This window comes from Suricata suricatta, chromosome 12, assembly GCF_006229205.1.
Source record: "Suricata suricatta isolate VVHF042 chromosome 12, meerkat_22Aug2017_6uvM2_HiC, whole genome shotgun sequence".
Taxonomy (NCBI): Eukaryota; Metazoa; Chordata; class Mammalia; order Carnivora; family Herpestidae; genus Suricata; species Suricata suricatta.
Window position 1 is genome coordinate 19,830,426 of NC_043711.1, and position 17,024 is coordinate 19,847,449.

Here is a 17,024-nt window from a genome sequence, read left to right on the forward strand (position 1 = left end):
TTAATTTTTTTAAAGTAAGCCCTACCCCCAGTGTGGGGCTCAAACTTACCACTCCAAGATCAAAAGTTGCAAGCTCTACTGACTAAGCCAGACAGGTGCCCCTAGATTACTCTTGATTGAATTTTTCTTGACTATGGATATTTTCCTGTTTCTTTGCATATCTGGTGATTTTTGAGTGAATAAAAATGGTCTTTGTGCATAATATATTGTAGAGGCTCTGCATTCTTGTTCATTCTAATTTTAGCAGATAGTTCAGTTACTGGCTGATCACCTTGAACTTATGAAGCCTTGGTTTTATGCCATTTTAGTACCAATCTGTTTCCCAATTGATAGGACTCAATCTCTAAATCCTCTCTTCCTACAGACCTCGTCAGGGCTCTGTTTTAGGCTTTGTTAGGGAGGATCCAGTATATAGGTCTTACTCTAGAGTGTAGTTCTTACTCTTAGGGACACCCTCTCTTTTGTTGCAGCAGGATGGTAGGTGTGTTATATAAAATGATAATGATATCTTTCAACTCTGGCAAGTCTAGAACTCCCCAGTTGCCCTGGCAGTGCTGTTCCCCTAGCACTGCTAGGTTTCTAGTGTCTCTATGCTGCTCTCACTGTGACCAGATACATACTCTGAATGATTTCACTTGTTTGAAATTTGTTGAGGTTTGCTTTATGGTACAGTATATGGGCAATTTTGATAAATGATACATGAGCTTTTGAAAACAATGTGTGTTTTGTCATTGTTGAGTGAAATGTTCTAAGTATGTTTGTTAATTGTTCCATTCAGTTCTTGTATAGCCTTACAAGTGTTTTTGTCTGTTGGCTCATATTCTTGAGAGACTTGTTAGTCTCTCATTATGATTGTAGATTTCTGTATTTCTTCTTTCAATTTTGTCAGTTTTAATGTATTTTGAAGCTAAGGTATTGTGTGCATACAGAATTGATATTATTGTATTTTCTTTGTCTAATGACCTTTTATCATTATAAAACATCTCTTTTTATTTATAGTAATGCTTCTAACCCTAGTGTCTCTTTTACCTGATATTAGTATAGTTAGATGTGTCAGCTTTGGTTAGTTTTTGTTAGTGTTTATTCTTTTACTTTTATTTTCTATTCTTTTACTTTCAACTTTTTCTCTGTTCTTATTTGTTTTTCATGCTTGCACCAGTTAGTTGGGTTTTGTTTTTTTGAATTCAGTCTAACAGTTTTAATCTTTTAATTGGGATATTTAGCCCATTTATAGTTAATATAATTATTGATAGAGTTGTGTTAAAATTTATCATCTTGCTGTTTACTTTCTATCTCATCTTCTATCTTGTTCTTTTTTTTCCTTTGGATTAATCAAGTTCTTGGAGTTATTTTTGTTTCTGTTTTTTAATGAATTAATTTTCTCCCTACTGGCTTGTTAGTTATACAATCTTTTACTATGCTTTTAGTGGTTATCTTAGATTACAGTATGTATCCTTATCTAATATAAATCATTACTTTTATTACTTCCCCAACTGTAATAGAAACTTAGAACATTTTAAATCTATTTACTTCTTTCATGCCTTTTAGGTTGTATGTTCTTATTTTAATTCCACACATTAAAATTTTTTTTTTGATGTTTATTTTTGAGAGAGAGAGAGAGACAGAGCACGTAAGCAAGTAAGCATGAGTGGGTGGGGGCAGAGAGAGGGAGACACAGAATCTGAATCAGGCCCCAGGCCCTCAACTGTCAGCACAGAGCCTGACATGGGGCTCAAACCCACAAACTGGGAGATTACAACCTGAGCTGGTCAGATGCTTGACTGCCTGAGCCACCCAGGTGTCCCTGATTTCTACACATTTTAAATGCCATAATATGTTGTTTTTCTATAGTCAGTATTCATTATATTTTCCACATGTATACCCTTCTCTCTCTATTTTTTATTTATTAATTTTTAGGAGTTTATTTGAGCAAACAAATAGGGCAGTGTCAACTAGGAGAGGTTTGGAGCATTTCCCTTTGTGGTGTTTTTCATTCCTTCATTTTTTGTTGTTGTTTTGTTTGTTTGTTTGAGATCATTTTTTTTTCTGTCTCAAGGACTCCCTTAAGTATTTATGTTTGAAACTGTTTCTTGCAACAAATTTAATCTCCATTTTTGTTTGTCTGAAAATTGCTTTTTGACTGATGTATTAACTAATACCAAATTCTAGGTTACCAGTTACTTTCTCTCAACACTTCAAAGAGTTTTCCACTGTCTTCTAGCATCGTTCATGTCTGAAAAATTCGTTGTCATTCTTATTGTTGCTCCTTTGAAGGTAATGTATTCTCCCCCACTCAGGACTGCTTGTACAGTTTTTTTTCTTTGGTATTAGTTTTCTACAGTTTTGCTATGAGCTCCCTAGGAGCAGTTTTTTGTTGTGTTTTGTTTTTTTCTATTTATCCTGTCATCCACAGAGCTTCTTGATTCCAGTTATTATATATTATTTCTAGAATTTCCCTTTGTCTTTTTTTTAATAGATTCTGATTATTTGATGACATTATCCTTCTTTTTATTTTCTCCATTTCTTTCTTTGTTTTTTTGCATATTTTATCAGTTATTTATTATTATTATTATTTTTAGTATCTAGAGCACCAGTGATTCTGGTTCTGTTGTCTGCTTATCCCTCTTAGTTTTTGATCATTTGGTCTTGTCTCCTGGCATAGCTGGTAATTTTTCATTAAATGCTGGGCAGTGTACATAAAAAGTTACAGAGACTATGGACGATATCTTTGGAGAAGTTTTCCTTTTCTTCTTCTAGGCACATATAGTGGGGCTGATTACCTTAATCCAGGACAAAGCTGAATAAATATTGGATCGTAGTTTTAAGCCTTTGTTTACTCCTGGCACACCCCTGTTTCTAGAATGAGGCCATCCCATAGGTTCCACCTGAGAGCCAAGCTGTTCCCTGGAACCATCTGCTCTGCTGGTTCCTAAATTTCTAATCCTTCTCTGCACCTCAAGAGTGCAGAATCATATGGTCTGTTTTTCAATGGCTTTCAGCGTAGCTTCTTAATCTTCCCTATCACCGTTAGAGTGAAGCAAATGACTTGAATGAAAATGAACTGAGTTTTTGGCTCAGTTCTACTTTTCCCATTTCACCAGGGTTGTGGGTCCCTCATGTCTTTTTAGCCTCTGAAATGGTCAAAAGTTCTGGGTTTTTGTTTTTTGTTTTGTTTTGTTTTTTACTTTTTATTAACAGCCCTCTGTTTGGGTGACTCTTAGCTTGCCCCAGCACTCAGACTTGGCAAAAGAGGGGAATAAGTGGCAGGAGAATGCTAGCTCACTTCTTCTTGATTTCCCTTTCTCTGTAATCTTGTCCTTTACTTCTGGTTGTCTCTTCAATGCCTTCAAAAGGTTTTGTTGTTTTTAAATTCGATAACATATTTCTAGCTATTCTTAGTGCAAGCATTGATTTGCCTCAAGCTATTCCATCTTAGCTGGAAGCAGAAGCACCAAGCCAACATTTCAAAATATGTATATATTCTCATTGAAGTACATTTTAAAGTGTATAATTCAATGATTTTTAGTATATTCACAAGGTTGTTTAACCATCACCACTGTTTAATTTCAGAACATTTTCATTACTCCAAAAAGAAACTCTGTTATCCATAGGCAGTCACCCCCGTTACCCTCTCTCCCAGCCCCTGGCAACACTATCCTGCTTGCTGTCTATGTAGATTTACTTGTTCTGGGCATTTCTGTAAGCGGGATTGTACAATATGAGGCCTTTTATGTCAGACTTCTTTCTAAGCCAACTGTGTGTATATGTGTGTTAAAATATATGTAACCTAAAATTTATCATTTTAGCCATTTTAAAGTGTAGAATTCTCTGGCATTAAGTATATTTACACTGTTGTGTAACCATCACCACTATCCATTACCAAAACATTTTCATCATCCTATATTAAAATCTCTACCCTTTAAACCATCACTCTCCATTACTTTCTGTCTATGATTTTAACTGTGCTAAACACTTCACATAAATAGAGTCATACAGTATTTGTCTTTTTGTGACTGAATTATTTCACTTAACATAATGTCCTCAAGAATCATGTTGTAACCCAGCAATTGCACTACTAGGTATTTATCCAAGGGGTACAGGTGTGTTGTTTTGAAGGGATGCATGCACCCCGGTGTTTCCAGCAGTGCTATTGGCAACAGCCAAAGTATGGAAAGAGCCCAGATTGTTCATCGACAGATGAATGGATAAAGAAGATGTGGTATATATATACATTGCAGTATTACTCAGAAAACAAAAAAATGAAATCTTGCCATTTGCAGCTATGTGGATGGAACGAGAGGGTATTGTGCTAAGGGAAATAAGTCAGAGAAAGACAGATATCATATGACTTCACTCATATGTGGAATTTAAGATACAAAACAGATGAACGTAAGGTAAGGGAAGCAAAAATAATATAAAAACAAAGAGGAGGACAAAACATAAGAGACTCTTAAATACAGAGAACAAATGAGGGTTGCTGGAGAGGTTTTAGGTGTAAGGATAGGCTAAGTGGGTAAGGGGCACTGGGTGTTATACATAGGGGGTAAACCACTGGAATCCACCCATTATTATTGCAGTAGATGCTAACCAACTTGGATGTAAATTTAAAAATAAGTAAATAAAACAAATACAAAAGGCTAGATAATATTCTATTTTATGTATGTCACATCTTGTTTTTCCTTTTATCCATCAGTGGATACCTAGATTGTTTCCATGTCTTAGCTGTTATGAATAGTGGTCCTATGAACACGAATATATGTCGTGTCAAGACTCTACTTTCAGTTCTTCTGAGTATATGTCCAGAAGTAGAATGGCTGGATCACATGGCCATCCAGTGTGTTAACTTATTGAGGGGTAGCCGTGCTGTTTTCCATAGCAGCTGTGTCGTTGTGCTTCCTTGCCAAGGAAGTTTGCACAAGGGTTCCAGTTTCTCCACATCCTTGCTAATACTTTTATTTATTTTGTTTTGATAGTAGCCACCCTAAATGGGTGTAAAGTGATGTTATTATAGTCAATTTACATTCCCTAATGATTAATAATTTTAAGCATCTTTTACTTATTGACCATTTCTGTTTCTTCTTTGGAGAAATATCTATCTTTTGCCGTTTTTGAATCAGTTTGTTTTTGTTGTTGCGTTTTAGGAATTCTCTATATATTCTGGATATTAATCCCAGATCAGATATACGGTTTGCAAGTATTTACCCTCATTCCATGGGTTGTCTTTTCATTCTGTAGATAGTGTCTTTTCATGCGCAAAAATTTTTAAGTTTTTATGAAGCCCAGTTTGTCTTTTTTTTTTTCTTTTATTGCCTGTGCCTTTGGTTTCATATCTAAGAAATCATTGCCAAACACAGTGTTTTGAAGATTTTTCCTTATGTTTTTTTCTAAGTTTTATAGTTTTGGGTTTCACATTTAGGTCTTTGATGTATTTTATGTTAATTTTTGTATATGGTATAAGGTAAGGATCTAGTTTCATTCTTCAGCATGTGGATATTTGGTTTTCCCAGCACCACTTGCTGAAGACTGTCCTTTTCCTATGAATGGTATTGGCACTCTTGTTGTAAATACTTTGATCATGTATGTGACGGCTTATTTCTGGGCTGTCCCATCTTATTTCATTGGTTTATATGTCTGTCTTTATGCCAGTTCCACACTGTTTTGATTACTTTATATTAAGTTTTGAAATCAGGAAGTATGTATTCTCCTTGTTCTTTTTCAAAATTGTTTTTGCCTATTTTTGTAAACAAAACACAGTTATGCGTGTTCACCTGTATGCCTATCTATGGCTGCTTTTGAGCTTCTCTAGTAAAGTTGGGTCCTTATAACAGACTCTATGACCCACAAAAGCTAAAGTATTTACTATCAGGTATTTTATAAAAAAAGTTTGCCAATATCTGAACATTTAAACTCTTAGCCACTCTAGATGAAAATAAAAACTAAGAAACAGTTTGAATGACAAAGCATTCTGTGATATACTGATAGCCTGCCATTAAAATGACAAGCATGTTGAGTCTGTCAAAGAAATATTTATATGTGGATAACAAGTGACCAAAGCAGAACACAAAGTGATGTGTGTTCATTTGTTACCAGTATAGAATATTTAAACGTTTATTAACAAACAGGGAAAAGTTGAGTTCTAAATAGTTTATAGGTTAGTGCTTGTTACATCTTATCTTCCATTAAGACTTCTGAAACAGTCATGAAGTTTTTATTCTGGAAAATCTCAAGCAAAATAAAAAAAGAGAGACAAGAGTAAAATGAACCCTGTATTCCCAGGATTCTCTTTGATAGTTGTGAATACGAAGCTAGTCTTGTTTCATCTGTTTCCCCTAACCTTGGATTACTTGCAAGTAGATCCTTTTTTTTTTTTTTAAGACATTGCTAGTAATTTTAAAAAATGCTTTTATTTATTATTTTTTGATAGAGATAGACAGACAGACAGGCAGAGTGTGAGTGGGAGAGAGCGAGGGAGACACAGAATCCGAAGCAGGCTCCAGGCTCTGAGCTGTCAGCACAGAGCATGATGCAGGGCTCAAACCCACAAATTGCGAGATCATAACCTGAGCCGAAGTTGGATGCTTAACTGACTGAGCCACCCAGGCGCCCTGGAAGTAGATCCTTAACATTTTACCTGTAAACTTCAGAGTGTATTTACTCTGTCTTCTAACATATAAAGTCCTAGAAACAAAAACACGATATCATTATCAAACTTAAATATTTTAAATAAACAGTTCCTTATATCATGAAATACCCAGATAATTTCTGATTATCTTTTAAAACTTATTTTTACTGTTAATTCCACATGTCCACATTTAGTTCATTTGTTTTTTAAATCTCTTTAATCTGAGCTTTCCCTACCTCTTTTTCATTTTCTTTTTGTCCCTTGCATCTTATTTTCAGAAGAAAAGGATTCACTTGTCACTGTAGTTTCATGCATTTCTAGATTTTGCTGATTGCATCCTTGTCTTGCTTAACAAATTTAAGATGATTCTGTTTTCTAAAAATCATGGATATAATCTTTTATTATATTGTCAGCTGATTCAAATACATCAATACATTGTCAGCTGGGTTTTTGCTTGGAAATCAGCTACCTGGATGTTCTAATACTGCTTTAACCACCTCTTGGTGTCTCAGCTAAGAATGCCTCAGTTCGCCCGGAAATCCACCACAGGTACTGGCTGCTGCTGAAATCGCTTCGGGTACAGATGACAATCTTGGTTGCTCTGTGAGGCTGTCCTTCTGCGTTTGACTTGGACTTCCACCTCTGGTACGTGCTGTCCTGTAATCTCTCTCAGGTGTAAGCGGTCCCTGGCCCGCTCTGTCACACCGCTGGTTGCTCCTCAGAACAGTGTCAGGCATCTCCAGTGGCCACTCCCCTCTGCCAACATAGTCCTTTTTCCCTGTGTTTTTGCAAACTGGGAGTGAGATCTCAAGGTGTGTTGAGATTCAGGTAATGCTTTGACACACATGTATAACAGTTGTGGTGTGTGCATCCTATAGCATCACATTAGGAGGAATATGATAAGGCTTGGAATTCACTGATCTTTGTTTATATATGTAGGATTGATTGAGAAGAGGAGATGGAACAGCTGGAGAAAGGGCCCTGCAAGTGTTTGTACCTTATACCCCCAATGAGTGAAACACAGATTTTTCTTTCAAAGCTCCTCATTTGCCTAGTCATACTCACTGTGGTGGTGTTCATAACTCATTCCTGAGAAGCTTATGTAAGTGTTCATTGGTGTTTATATAACTCTGGTGATTGCTGCTCACAGCTGGCTCACGTGAAGGAGAAAGTTCAGAGGTGTTTGCAACCAGATCTGATTCTGTGATTCTGAATTTGGGTGGTAATAGTCAATGACTTTTAAACCACATGTCTCTTTACCTCCTTGTTGAACCTTTTCTCTTTTGCCTCAGTGACTTTTGGTGGAGTATGTTCCAGAATTTTAGGGAGGGTTATTTTTTGAAAGTTAAATTAATTATTTTGATTAGGTTGTAAATTTACAAGGTCCAATATTCTGAAGATAAAAAAGAGCATGCCGTGAAAAGTTACATTCTGACTTAGAGGAAAATTAATTATAGAAATTTTGAAATAATAGTTTATTATTAAGAATAATTTAAGATGTGGTATATATTATGATATTACATAAAAACCACAAACTTGATAATAAGCATCATGAAGCAGCAATGAAGCATTGTAAAACACTGACTTACATGACAACAGACTTTTAAAATATTACTATATCTGTAAACTAAAGCTCTTTAACAAACAAACAATAGTTGTTGAACCAAGAAGTTGATGATTCATTCAAAGAATACTTGTTGGTAAGGAACTGGTTTATACCTGTATCCTTTAAGAATACAGGGGAAACCTGTGTCTGAACTAAGTGTGCATGAGAATTGTATATACCATGATCATTTTATTTTTTTATTTTTATATTTTTTAAGTGTTTACTTATTTTGAAAAAGAGTGAGTGTGAGCAGGGGAGGGGCAAAGAGAGAGAGACTGAATCTTAAGCAGTCTTTGTGCTGTCAGTTCACAGCCTGATGCAGGGCTTGATCTCACAAACTGTTAGATCGTGACCCGAGCTGAAATCAAGAGTCAGATGCTCAACTGATTGAGCCACCCAGGAACCCCTACTGTGATCATTTAAAATTGCTACTGTACTTGGCCACCTTCAAGCCTGGGTCAAATAGGAATTCATAGCTAGGTCTCACAAATTGGAATGTTTGATTCTGAATTTGTCTGTGATATTGAAAGGTTATCAGATTCTGTTCTTCATCCTTCCAGAAACAGCCCACTCTGCAAGGCAGAAACCAGAAAAAAGAAATATAACAGTTGGCAACAAATTCCCACTCCCTGATAGAACACGTTCAGACCCCTTGGCTTGACATTCAAGGCCTGCCCTCTATACTTTAACTCTGTACTATCTGCCTATTCTCTAACCTTGCTTCCAAATGTTCCTCCAAGTGGTTACTCAATACATTTGCTTGTGCAATAGAAACAAAAGGCCTGAAGGCCAGGAGAACATCAAATTTCATTATCAGAACCAGGTCAGAGTACCTAGCAAAGCAGTAAGTTGAAGTGTACCAACCCAGCCTCGAGTATAATTGTGTAGGGCAAGCTGCAGTGCTAGTAAAAGTAGCTATTTAGCAGTAGTTATCCCCTCTTAAGGACTCTTCTGTCCAGCCATCTCTACCTTTGAGAGGAGGAATATTATGGCCTCCCCTTTTAGGAGGGAAGAATTCAGGACTGTGAGTTAGGAAGAAGGTGACAGTAATATTATGTGACAATGCCATGGAAGTATTAGCTCTCATGATAGGTGGGTGGCCTAAGGAATGATAGTTCTTCTTAAGGAAAATAGAATTGCCGAGCTTTTTTCTGGCAGTGCTTCAGGTGGAAATAGGAGAGGACTGTTTGAGGGGAGGGTAGTGGATTTGGGAGGGCAGCCAGTCAGACTTGCGTCTCCTTTGGAGTTTCTCTTTGAGTTTTCATTTCTGGTTGGAGACAAAGCAGTAGCACCTTACTTTCTCAGTAGGTAGTAGGTCCATGAGCCAAGGCTCCTGTTGTATTCCCAATGCTTATTGTCACCCTGATTCTGTCTTTGGGAGGCCTTTTGTAAAAGGCCTGCTGTGGATCCTGTGGTAACAGGGAACTATGATGTTTTAACTTCTTGCTCATGTTAATGGTATTGCAGTGCCCCATCATGAACATTTCTTGTCTGGTGCCTCCCTTGGGTATTTCTCCTTTGTCTTCAAAAAGCAAAGGTTATCTGTGTTAAACCCTCATAGTCTCTCAGTGTGAGGGCCGAAGAAGATGCTTCCACTGCAGCTTCAGGGGAGTGAATCGCTCTGGGTATTCACATGTGCACTGCGTGTGCACATATGTCCACATCCACTACCCATCTCTACCCCCAGCTCTTACATTGGCCACATTAGCTTCCCCTCCCCACCCAAACAGCTGGCAGTAGAATGTAGAATGCTAGGAAGAAAAGCGCTTGGAGGTAGTCCTCCCTGGGACAGGGGTTGACTTCTGTGCTAGCATACAAGAGGGATCTGGGTCTACATCTCAGTCTGCCTTGGGCAAAGGGCTTCTGGGGAGAGACAGGGAAGTGGTTGTTGGGTTGGAAGGCCCCTCCTGTTGCAGTTTTGCTTGCTTCGTTTTAGCCAGTATTGAACTACATGTATTTTTCCAACTTCTCCACCTTGTTTTAAGTCTCTATTCCTGGGGCTCCTGGGTGACTCTGTTGGTTGAATATTAGTTCAGGTCATAATCTCACAGTTTGTGAGTTCGAGCCCAATGTTGGGCTCTGTGCTGACAGTTTGGAGCCTGCTTGAGATTCTTGTTCTCAAGAATCTCACTTGTTCTCACTTGTTCTCTCTCTCTGAAAATAAAAATAAATAAACTTTAAAAAGGATAATTTTAAAGTCTCTTCTTTTTGCTTATATCTGCCTAGAATGTTCTTTCTTTTCTTTTACTATCTGGTACCTACTTATTGTATTAGGTTAAACCCAGGTTTCACCTTTCCCAAGGAAGCGCTCCGCCCTCCATGACTCGATTGAGTCTCTTTTCCTTAAGTGTTGTTACAATTAGGCACTCACTACATGTGTTTCCCTGTGTGGACCATTCCATTATGCCTTGGCACAGGGCCTGGTACTCAAATGTTCATGTGTGTGTTAGGCTAAACTAAAAGACAGAGCGGGCAGAAGAAGCAACAGTGGCTAGTCTGTGGCAGTCTCATGTGGAGAGATTTGGAATGAAGATGTGTACAGTCTTATGTGGCAGGTGCATGTGTGTGTTTGTATTTGTAAGAAACACTCGTTTTGTGAGAACAAAATGCAGTTTGTATCACTTCTGCTTCTGCTTTTGCTTTCTTATTTTGATTTGTGATTAGGATATATAAAGTTTGGGTTTTCTAAACAAATAAACACTGCATGACTGACTAAGCCCCATAGCTTTGTTTGCTGCCAAATTGTTCAGTGTGATTGGGAGTGTGGAGTTCCATGGAGTTTGGCAGACCTGGGTTTAAAGAAGAGGGTTTTCCTTAAGAGAGCTGTTGACATCCCCATCTTACAAATGTGGCTCAGAGAAGTTGAACCCATGAACATAGAACTACTAAGTGACAGAGTCCAGATTCAACTGACACTGCCTAACCATGAAGCTCATTCTCTTAACTGTCTGCTCCTGTTTTCCTGCCTTTTTCCTTTATACCCATAGGCAAGCTATTTCTTTTCTTAGCTTTCTAGGGCTTCAGTTTCTCAAATTTGGAATGAGGGGAGCAAAATTCACCTTGCAGTTATCAAAAGAAAGAAAGGAGATAAGAAATGGAATGGTAGTAGTCCTAGGAAAAGTAGAAGCAGTTTTACATGGTGTTCACTGTGTGCCAAGCTTGTTAGTGTTTTGTCTAGGCTGTGTCACATAATCATCACCTCACCTGTCAGGCTGAGGAATAAAATGACCATTGTTATTCTCTTTTTATAATTGAGGAACAAATAAGGGACAAAGCTTGTATTCATGCCCCAGAAATCTGGCTTCAGTGTCTGCATTGAACCCCTATGCTCAGTTGTCTCTTAGGAAACATTCGTTTCCAATTCCATGCTGTTCTAGAACCTGAGATCGATATGAAAGAGATCATAAGGAATCCACAGTAGTAATAGGGGCTATACCCAATGACAAAAGGTAAGCAGTAATGGAATGTCTGGGACATTCATAATTCTATGACTTGGTCACTGGTTGGTGAGATGGTCCATTTGTTATTTTTTGTTGATTAAGTGCATAGGATGATGACCCATGATACATCTTTCTTTTGGTTTGGGACCTCAGTTTACTGGTTCTCTCATTGAGGTCTATGGCAACCCTGTCTCCCTTTATCAAAGCCTGCAGGATTCAGTGTTTTTTTAATCATGTTGGCACTTGAGTTCCATACTGATATTTAAAAAATGAATATATAAATGAGGAAGAATGGACAAATTTTCCTTATAAAAGAATTCCAAATAATAAATATAGAAGTGCAGAGGGAAAGAGAAAACCACCATTAGAACACCATAATAATTACTCCAAGTAAGATCCACTGATGAATATTAGAATTAGTGGGTAAATTTTATGAAACAGGATATTTGCATCCTCAAAGTTTCAGAGTCCCCTACCACTCCAAATATTTAGCATATGTCCAGAAATTTTTTGATGCCCCTCTCTCCAGGAATTTGAGCTTAATTCTCTTCCCCTTGAATGTGGTCTGGGCTTAGTGATTTGCTTCTTTTTTTTCTTTCTTTTTCTTTTTTTATGTTTATTTATTTTTGAGAGAGAGAGAGAGAGAGAGAGAGAGGATGTGAGTGGGGGAGGGGCAGAGAGAGAGGGAGACAGAGAGTTCAAAGCAGGCTCCAGGCTCTGAGCTGTCAGCACAGAGCCCAACATGGGGCTCGAACTCACAAACCATGAGATCATGACCTGAGCTAAAGTCTTATGCTTAACTGACTGAGCCACTCAGGTGCCCTGTGATTTGCTTCTAACGAATAAAATATGGAAAAGTAAAAGTAATTTTACAGTGGAGAAATCTGGCAGATACCCTTTAAACATGATAAGCTTAATGTCACCAGTAATAAGTCACGTTGATATCATTTACCCTTATAAGATGTAATGAGAAGGGCACTTTATCTCTGTGGTATTCTCCCGTCACCCCGCCCCCCCATCATAACCCCAGTCTAATCATGAGAATACATCAGATGTTCAGATTAGGAGACAGGCCACAAAACACCTGACCAGTACATTTCAAAAAATTGTTGAGGTCATGAAAGACAAGAATAGACTGAGAAACTGCCACAGTTGAGAGAAATGAAACATGAGAGCTAAATGCAATATGATATCCTGGATAGTATCCTATAACAGAAAAAGGACATTAGTGGAAAACTGGTGAAATCCAAATAAACTTTAAAGTTCAGTTAAAAACAAACAAAAATCATCCCACCAAACCCCCAAACTTCCTGAGTGCTTCCTGCCTGAGAGCCAAGTGGCATTGACTAGCGCACCTCAGTTATAGCATTCATGTTCTAGTTTTAAATTGCTCTTACTTTTGGGAAAGACCTTTTGGTTGTGTAGTGCTTGTATCTGGGAAGCTCTGATGGATTTGGGGACAGGCTTATGGTCTGTGTGACTGTGAAAGCCTGCCCATCCAGTAATCAGAATGCTGCTCAGCAGACTGAGGAAGAGGAGTTGCATACAGACCTTCCTACCCCAGCCCTGGTCCTTGCGGGTGTTTGATGTCACAAATGACGTTCCCTCTGCCAGGAATTTCCTCCCCTTTTCCCCTCCTCAGGACAATACCTTTAGATATTCTGCTCATCTTTCAAGGTTTCACTCACATTTTACCTCCCCTATAATTTCTGACTGAGCCACTCAGGTGCCCTGTGATTTGCAATCATACCACAAAGTAGTGTCTTTAGCACACCTTGCCTTTTTATGTCTAGAAAACAAACTCCTTGAAAGGAAGGAGTCTTATAAATATCCCTTGAAGCATCTTGGACAGTGTTTTCCATGTTGTAGGCCCTCATTGAATGGTCAGTGAATTAAATAGATGAACACTTTAAGACACTGAAAGGAGGATTATTCCTCTTGTCATATGAGACTTGCTTAGTGTCACATAGGTGAGCATGAGCTGTATTTGGAAAGTACTGTCCCTTTCAGAGCATTCTGAGGCCATGAAACTTCCTTACTCTGATCATAGTGGTAAATTATAGCAAGAGTGAGTGCTGTCATTTATTATAAGCCTACTCTAAAGCAGTCTTGGTTCTAGACACATACACTATTTAGTCCTCACAACAGCTCTGAAATGTAGGCATCACTGGTTATAGATAAATCCATTGAGATTCAGAGACATGTAAGTCTCTTGCCTTTGATCACCAGCTAGTAAGTTGCTGAGGTGAGATTTGAACCCAGGTGTGCCTGGCATCAAAACCTGTTTTTCTCCCAGTAAATGTCAGTCCCTGGCACCTCTCTCCCTTTGTCTTTTCAGACCCATCCCTGGAAGACATGTGTGGCACTGAGTGTGCCCAACTGGAGGAAGATGGGCAGCGGCCACCGCGGTGCACTTCAACTACCTCATCTCAGTCTGAGCCTTCAGAGCAGCTTAGGCACCACCAAGGCAAGAGCCTCACCTCCGAGGACCCCAAAAAGAAGAGAGCTCAGAAGCCCTCCCACATGAGGAGAAACATACGGTAAGCTGTGCTCAGGGTAAGAGGAGAGGGGAGGAGTAAAGAGAAGTATTGCCTTCATTTGAAGGCTGTCAGGAGCAGGACTGGTTTGAGCAGGAGAGTCCCCTTTCCAAAGAAGAAAAGTGTAAGCTGTGTGCCCCAATTAATCGTGGAGCTACAGCTCAGGACCGCTTGCAGACTGTCTTGAGGTTGTGAGGCAGACACGGATGTTGCTCAAGCTGTGCTGGGGAGTATCCCACTCTCTGGAGGCCCTGGGAGGCAGCCCAGGGATGATAGGGTGCTCTGACTGGACTCTGGTGTTTCCTTTATTTTCCCCTTAGATTTCAAAACAAGGGAGGATAGAAAAAGTTGGGTTCTCATTTTCTTAGAGTTGATCTTCAATTGGCAAGGGACTGTCTGGTCCAAAGAGGGCTTCTTCCTTGAGCTAAGAGAATGGCATATGTGAACCTCCTTAACTGTCTAAATGCCCTACAGTCTTTGCATCACATAACCATTTTGCTCTCAAAAGGAGGTAAATGATATCCTATTCTCCTCTTACTCTCATTTTTTTAAACATAACGATAGCTTGGAAATATTATTCAAAGTTTGCAAAATAAGGATGTAAAATAAAAAAGGATCTATAATTCTACCCTTCCATGTAATAATTCTATAGTTTAATACTGCTTTTCAACTTTATGAATTATGTTTTACTCTTTTGATCTATTATGTGCAAAGATGAGTTTTCAAGAGCATCTCTCAGGAAGTTAAATAATATGGAAAAATGTTAGCCCAGAATCACCTGAACCTTGAAGCACACACCGCCCCCCACCCCCACTCCCCTCCGTTGCATGGGTATGTGGGGCTGACATGGCTTCTCCTCCTCTGTCTCAGCTCTCTGAGCTCAGCAATGAGCTCTTTAGCTTGACATTACGTTGTCCAAATCTTAAGTGAACCAACCCAAGTGCTCACTCTTATTGTAATGTTTAGAAAGCTGCTCCGGGAGGATCAGTTGGAGCCCGTTACCAAAGCAGCACAACAGGAGGAGTTGGAAAGAAGGAAACGCCTGGAGCAGCAGAGGAAGGATTACGCAGCCCCCATTCCTACTGTTCCTCTGGAGTTCCTTCCTGGTAAGCAGCAGAGTTGGTGGGAAAGACCCTGCCTAGAGTTCAGGGAGAAGACACCTTCAGCACACACAGTGGTTAAAGGCAGATCTGAAATAAGATTGTGACCCCTCAGGAATCTTTTTGAATCATTCAGTTTCTTAGGAGCAGATGATCAGAAACATCTTACTGAAAAAGTTACGATGGGAGCACCTGGGTGGCTCAGTCAATTAAAAGTCTGACTCTTAATTTAGCTCAGGTCATGATCTCACAGTTTGTGAGTTCAAGCCCCACGATGGGCTTTGCACTGACAGTGTGTAGCCTGCTTGGGATTTTCCGTCTCCCTCCCTCTGGCCCTCCCCTGCTCCCGATTTCTCTTTCTCTCTGAAAATTAAACATTTAAAAATGTTTAAAGATAAAATGAAAAATTAAGATGGATAAAAGTGTACCCTTCATGGGGACCCAGATGGTTCAGTGGGTAGAGCACGTGGCTCTTGATAGTGGGGTCGTGAGTTAAAGCCCAACATTGGATGTAGTTTACTTTAAAAAAAAAACACTTATTATATTTTTATTTATATATGTTATATATCTACCTGTATATTTTATACATGATTTGTATATTTTAGTAATACATGTTTAATAATAATAACATGGAGGGGCGCCTGGGTGGCTCAGTCGGTTCAGCCTCCGACTTTGGCTCAGGTCAGATCTCACATTCGTGGGTTCGAGCCCCGCATCAGGCTCTGTGCTGACAGCTAGCTCAGTGCCTGGCGCCTGCTTCAGATTCTGTGTTCCCCCCCTCTCTCTGCCCCTCCCCCACTCATGCTCTGTTTCTTTCTGTCTCAATAATAAATAAAAACATTTTTAAAAAACTTTTTTTAAAGAAAGGGGACTGAAGTGTTTGAGGGTATCTCAACTTCTCTCATCAGGGGATAGTCTCCTTCAGAGTGACAAAGATGAAGGACTGATGAATCATTTGGGGAAATAAGTTTGAGCTAAAGTGGTTTTGGCATTCTCTTTCATCTTTCTTTCCCTAGAGGAAATTGTCTTAAGAGCAAGTGATGGTCCCCAACTGCCTCCTCGGGTCCTGGCCCAGGAAGTAATTTGTTTGGACAGCAGCAGTGGCAGTGAGGATGAAAAAAGCAGTCGAGATGGTAAGGTCGAGCCAGAGGTGTCTCTGCTTCCTCCTGACTCTGTGTTCACCCTGATTGATTGACTGTACATCTGGATAGAAATCAGTCCTTCCCCATTTGGATTGGGGTCTGACTGTGACAAATATCCCTGAGTCTTTCTGTAAATGTAAGGTTTTCCCTTGTCTTAACTTGAAGCCAGAAGAGAGAAATAGTAAAACTCAAAATTTTATAAGTGATGACAAGTTTTAACTTTGTTTCCATGCTGTAAGCTTTGATAATGGGCAGTAAATTATTTCTACTCCCTGGGTTTTTGGTTTTGTTTTGTTTTGTTGGCTATCTCAGAAGTGATTGAACTGAGCTCTGGAGAGGAGGACACCCTGCACATTGTGGACAGCAGTGAATCTGTCAGTGAGGAGGATGAGGAAGAGGAGAAAGGTGGTACCCATGTGAATGATGTCTTAAACCAGCGTGATGCTCTGGGGCGGGTCCTTGTCAATCTGAACCACCCTCCAGAGGAGGAGAATGTTTTCCTGGCCCCACAGTTGGCACGGGCAGTGAAACCTCATCAGGTACGGCAAGTCTGACTCTCCTCTTTGTTTCCTTTCAG

The 17,024-nt window shown here is 39.2% G+C and overlaps 1 protein-coding gene and 1 pseudogene across 2 annotated transcripts in view; one reads left to right on the forward strand and one right to left on the reverse strand.

Annotated features, from left to right (window-relative positions):
• The window catches only part of RAD54L2 (RAD54 like 2), a 99,241-nt gene that overhangs the window by 57,575 nt on the left and 24,642 nt on the right, over positions 1–17,024 (forward strand). Inside the window, exons 2-6 of one of the 2 annotated variants that reach the window (XM_029918212.1) lie at positions 7,135–7,267; positions 14,007–14,208; positions 15,172–15,311; positions 16,322–16,438; positions 16,760–16,986. In XM_029918212.1, the coding sequence (XP_029774072.1) occupies positions 14,024–14,208; positions 15,172–15,311; positions 16,322–16,438; positions 16,760–16,986 (669 nt within the window). In that variant the 5' untranslated portion in view covers positions 7,135–7,267; positions 14,007–14,023. The remainder of the gene's footprint in view (positions 1–7,134; positions 7,268–14,006; positions 14,209–15,171; positions 15,312–16,321; positions 16,439–16,759; positions 16,987–17,024) is intronic. The other variant, XM_029918211.1, reaches the window with a different exon arrangement.
• On the reverse strand, positions 7,112–11,460 carry LOC115273280 (annotated as a pseudogene).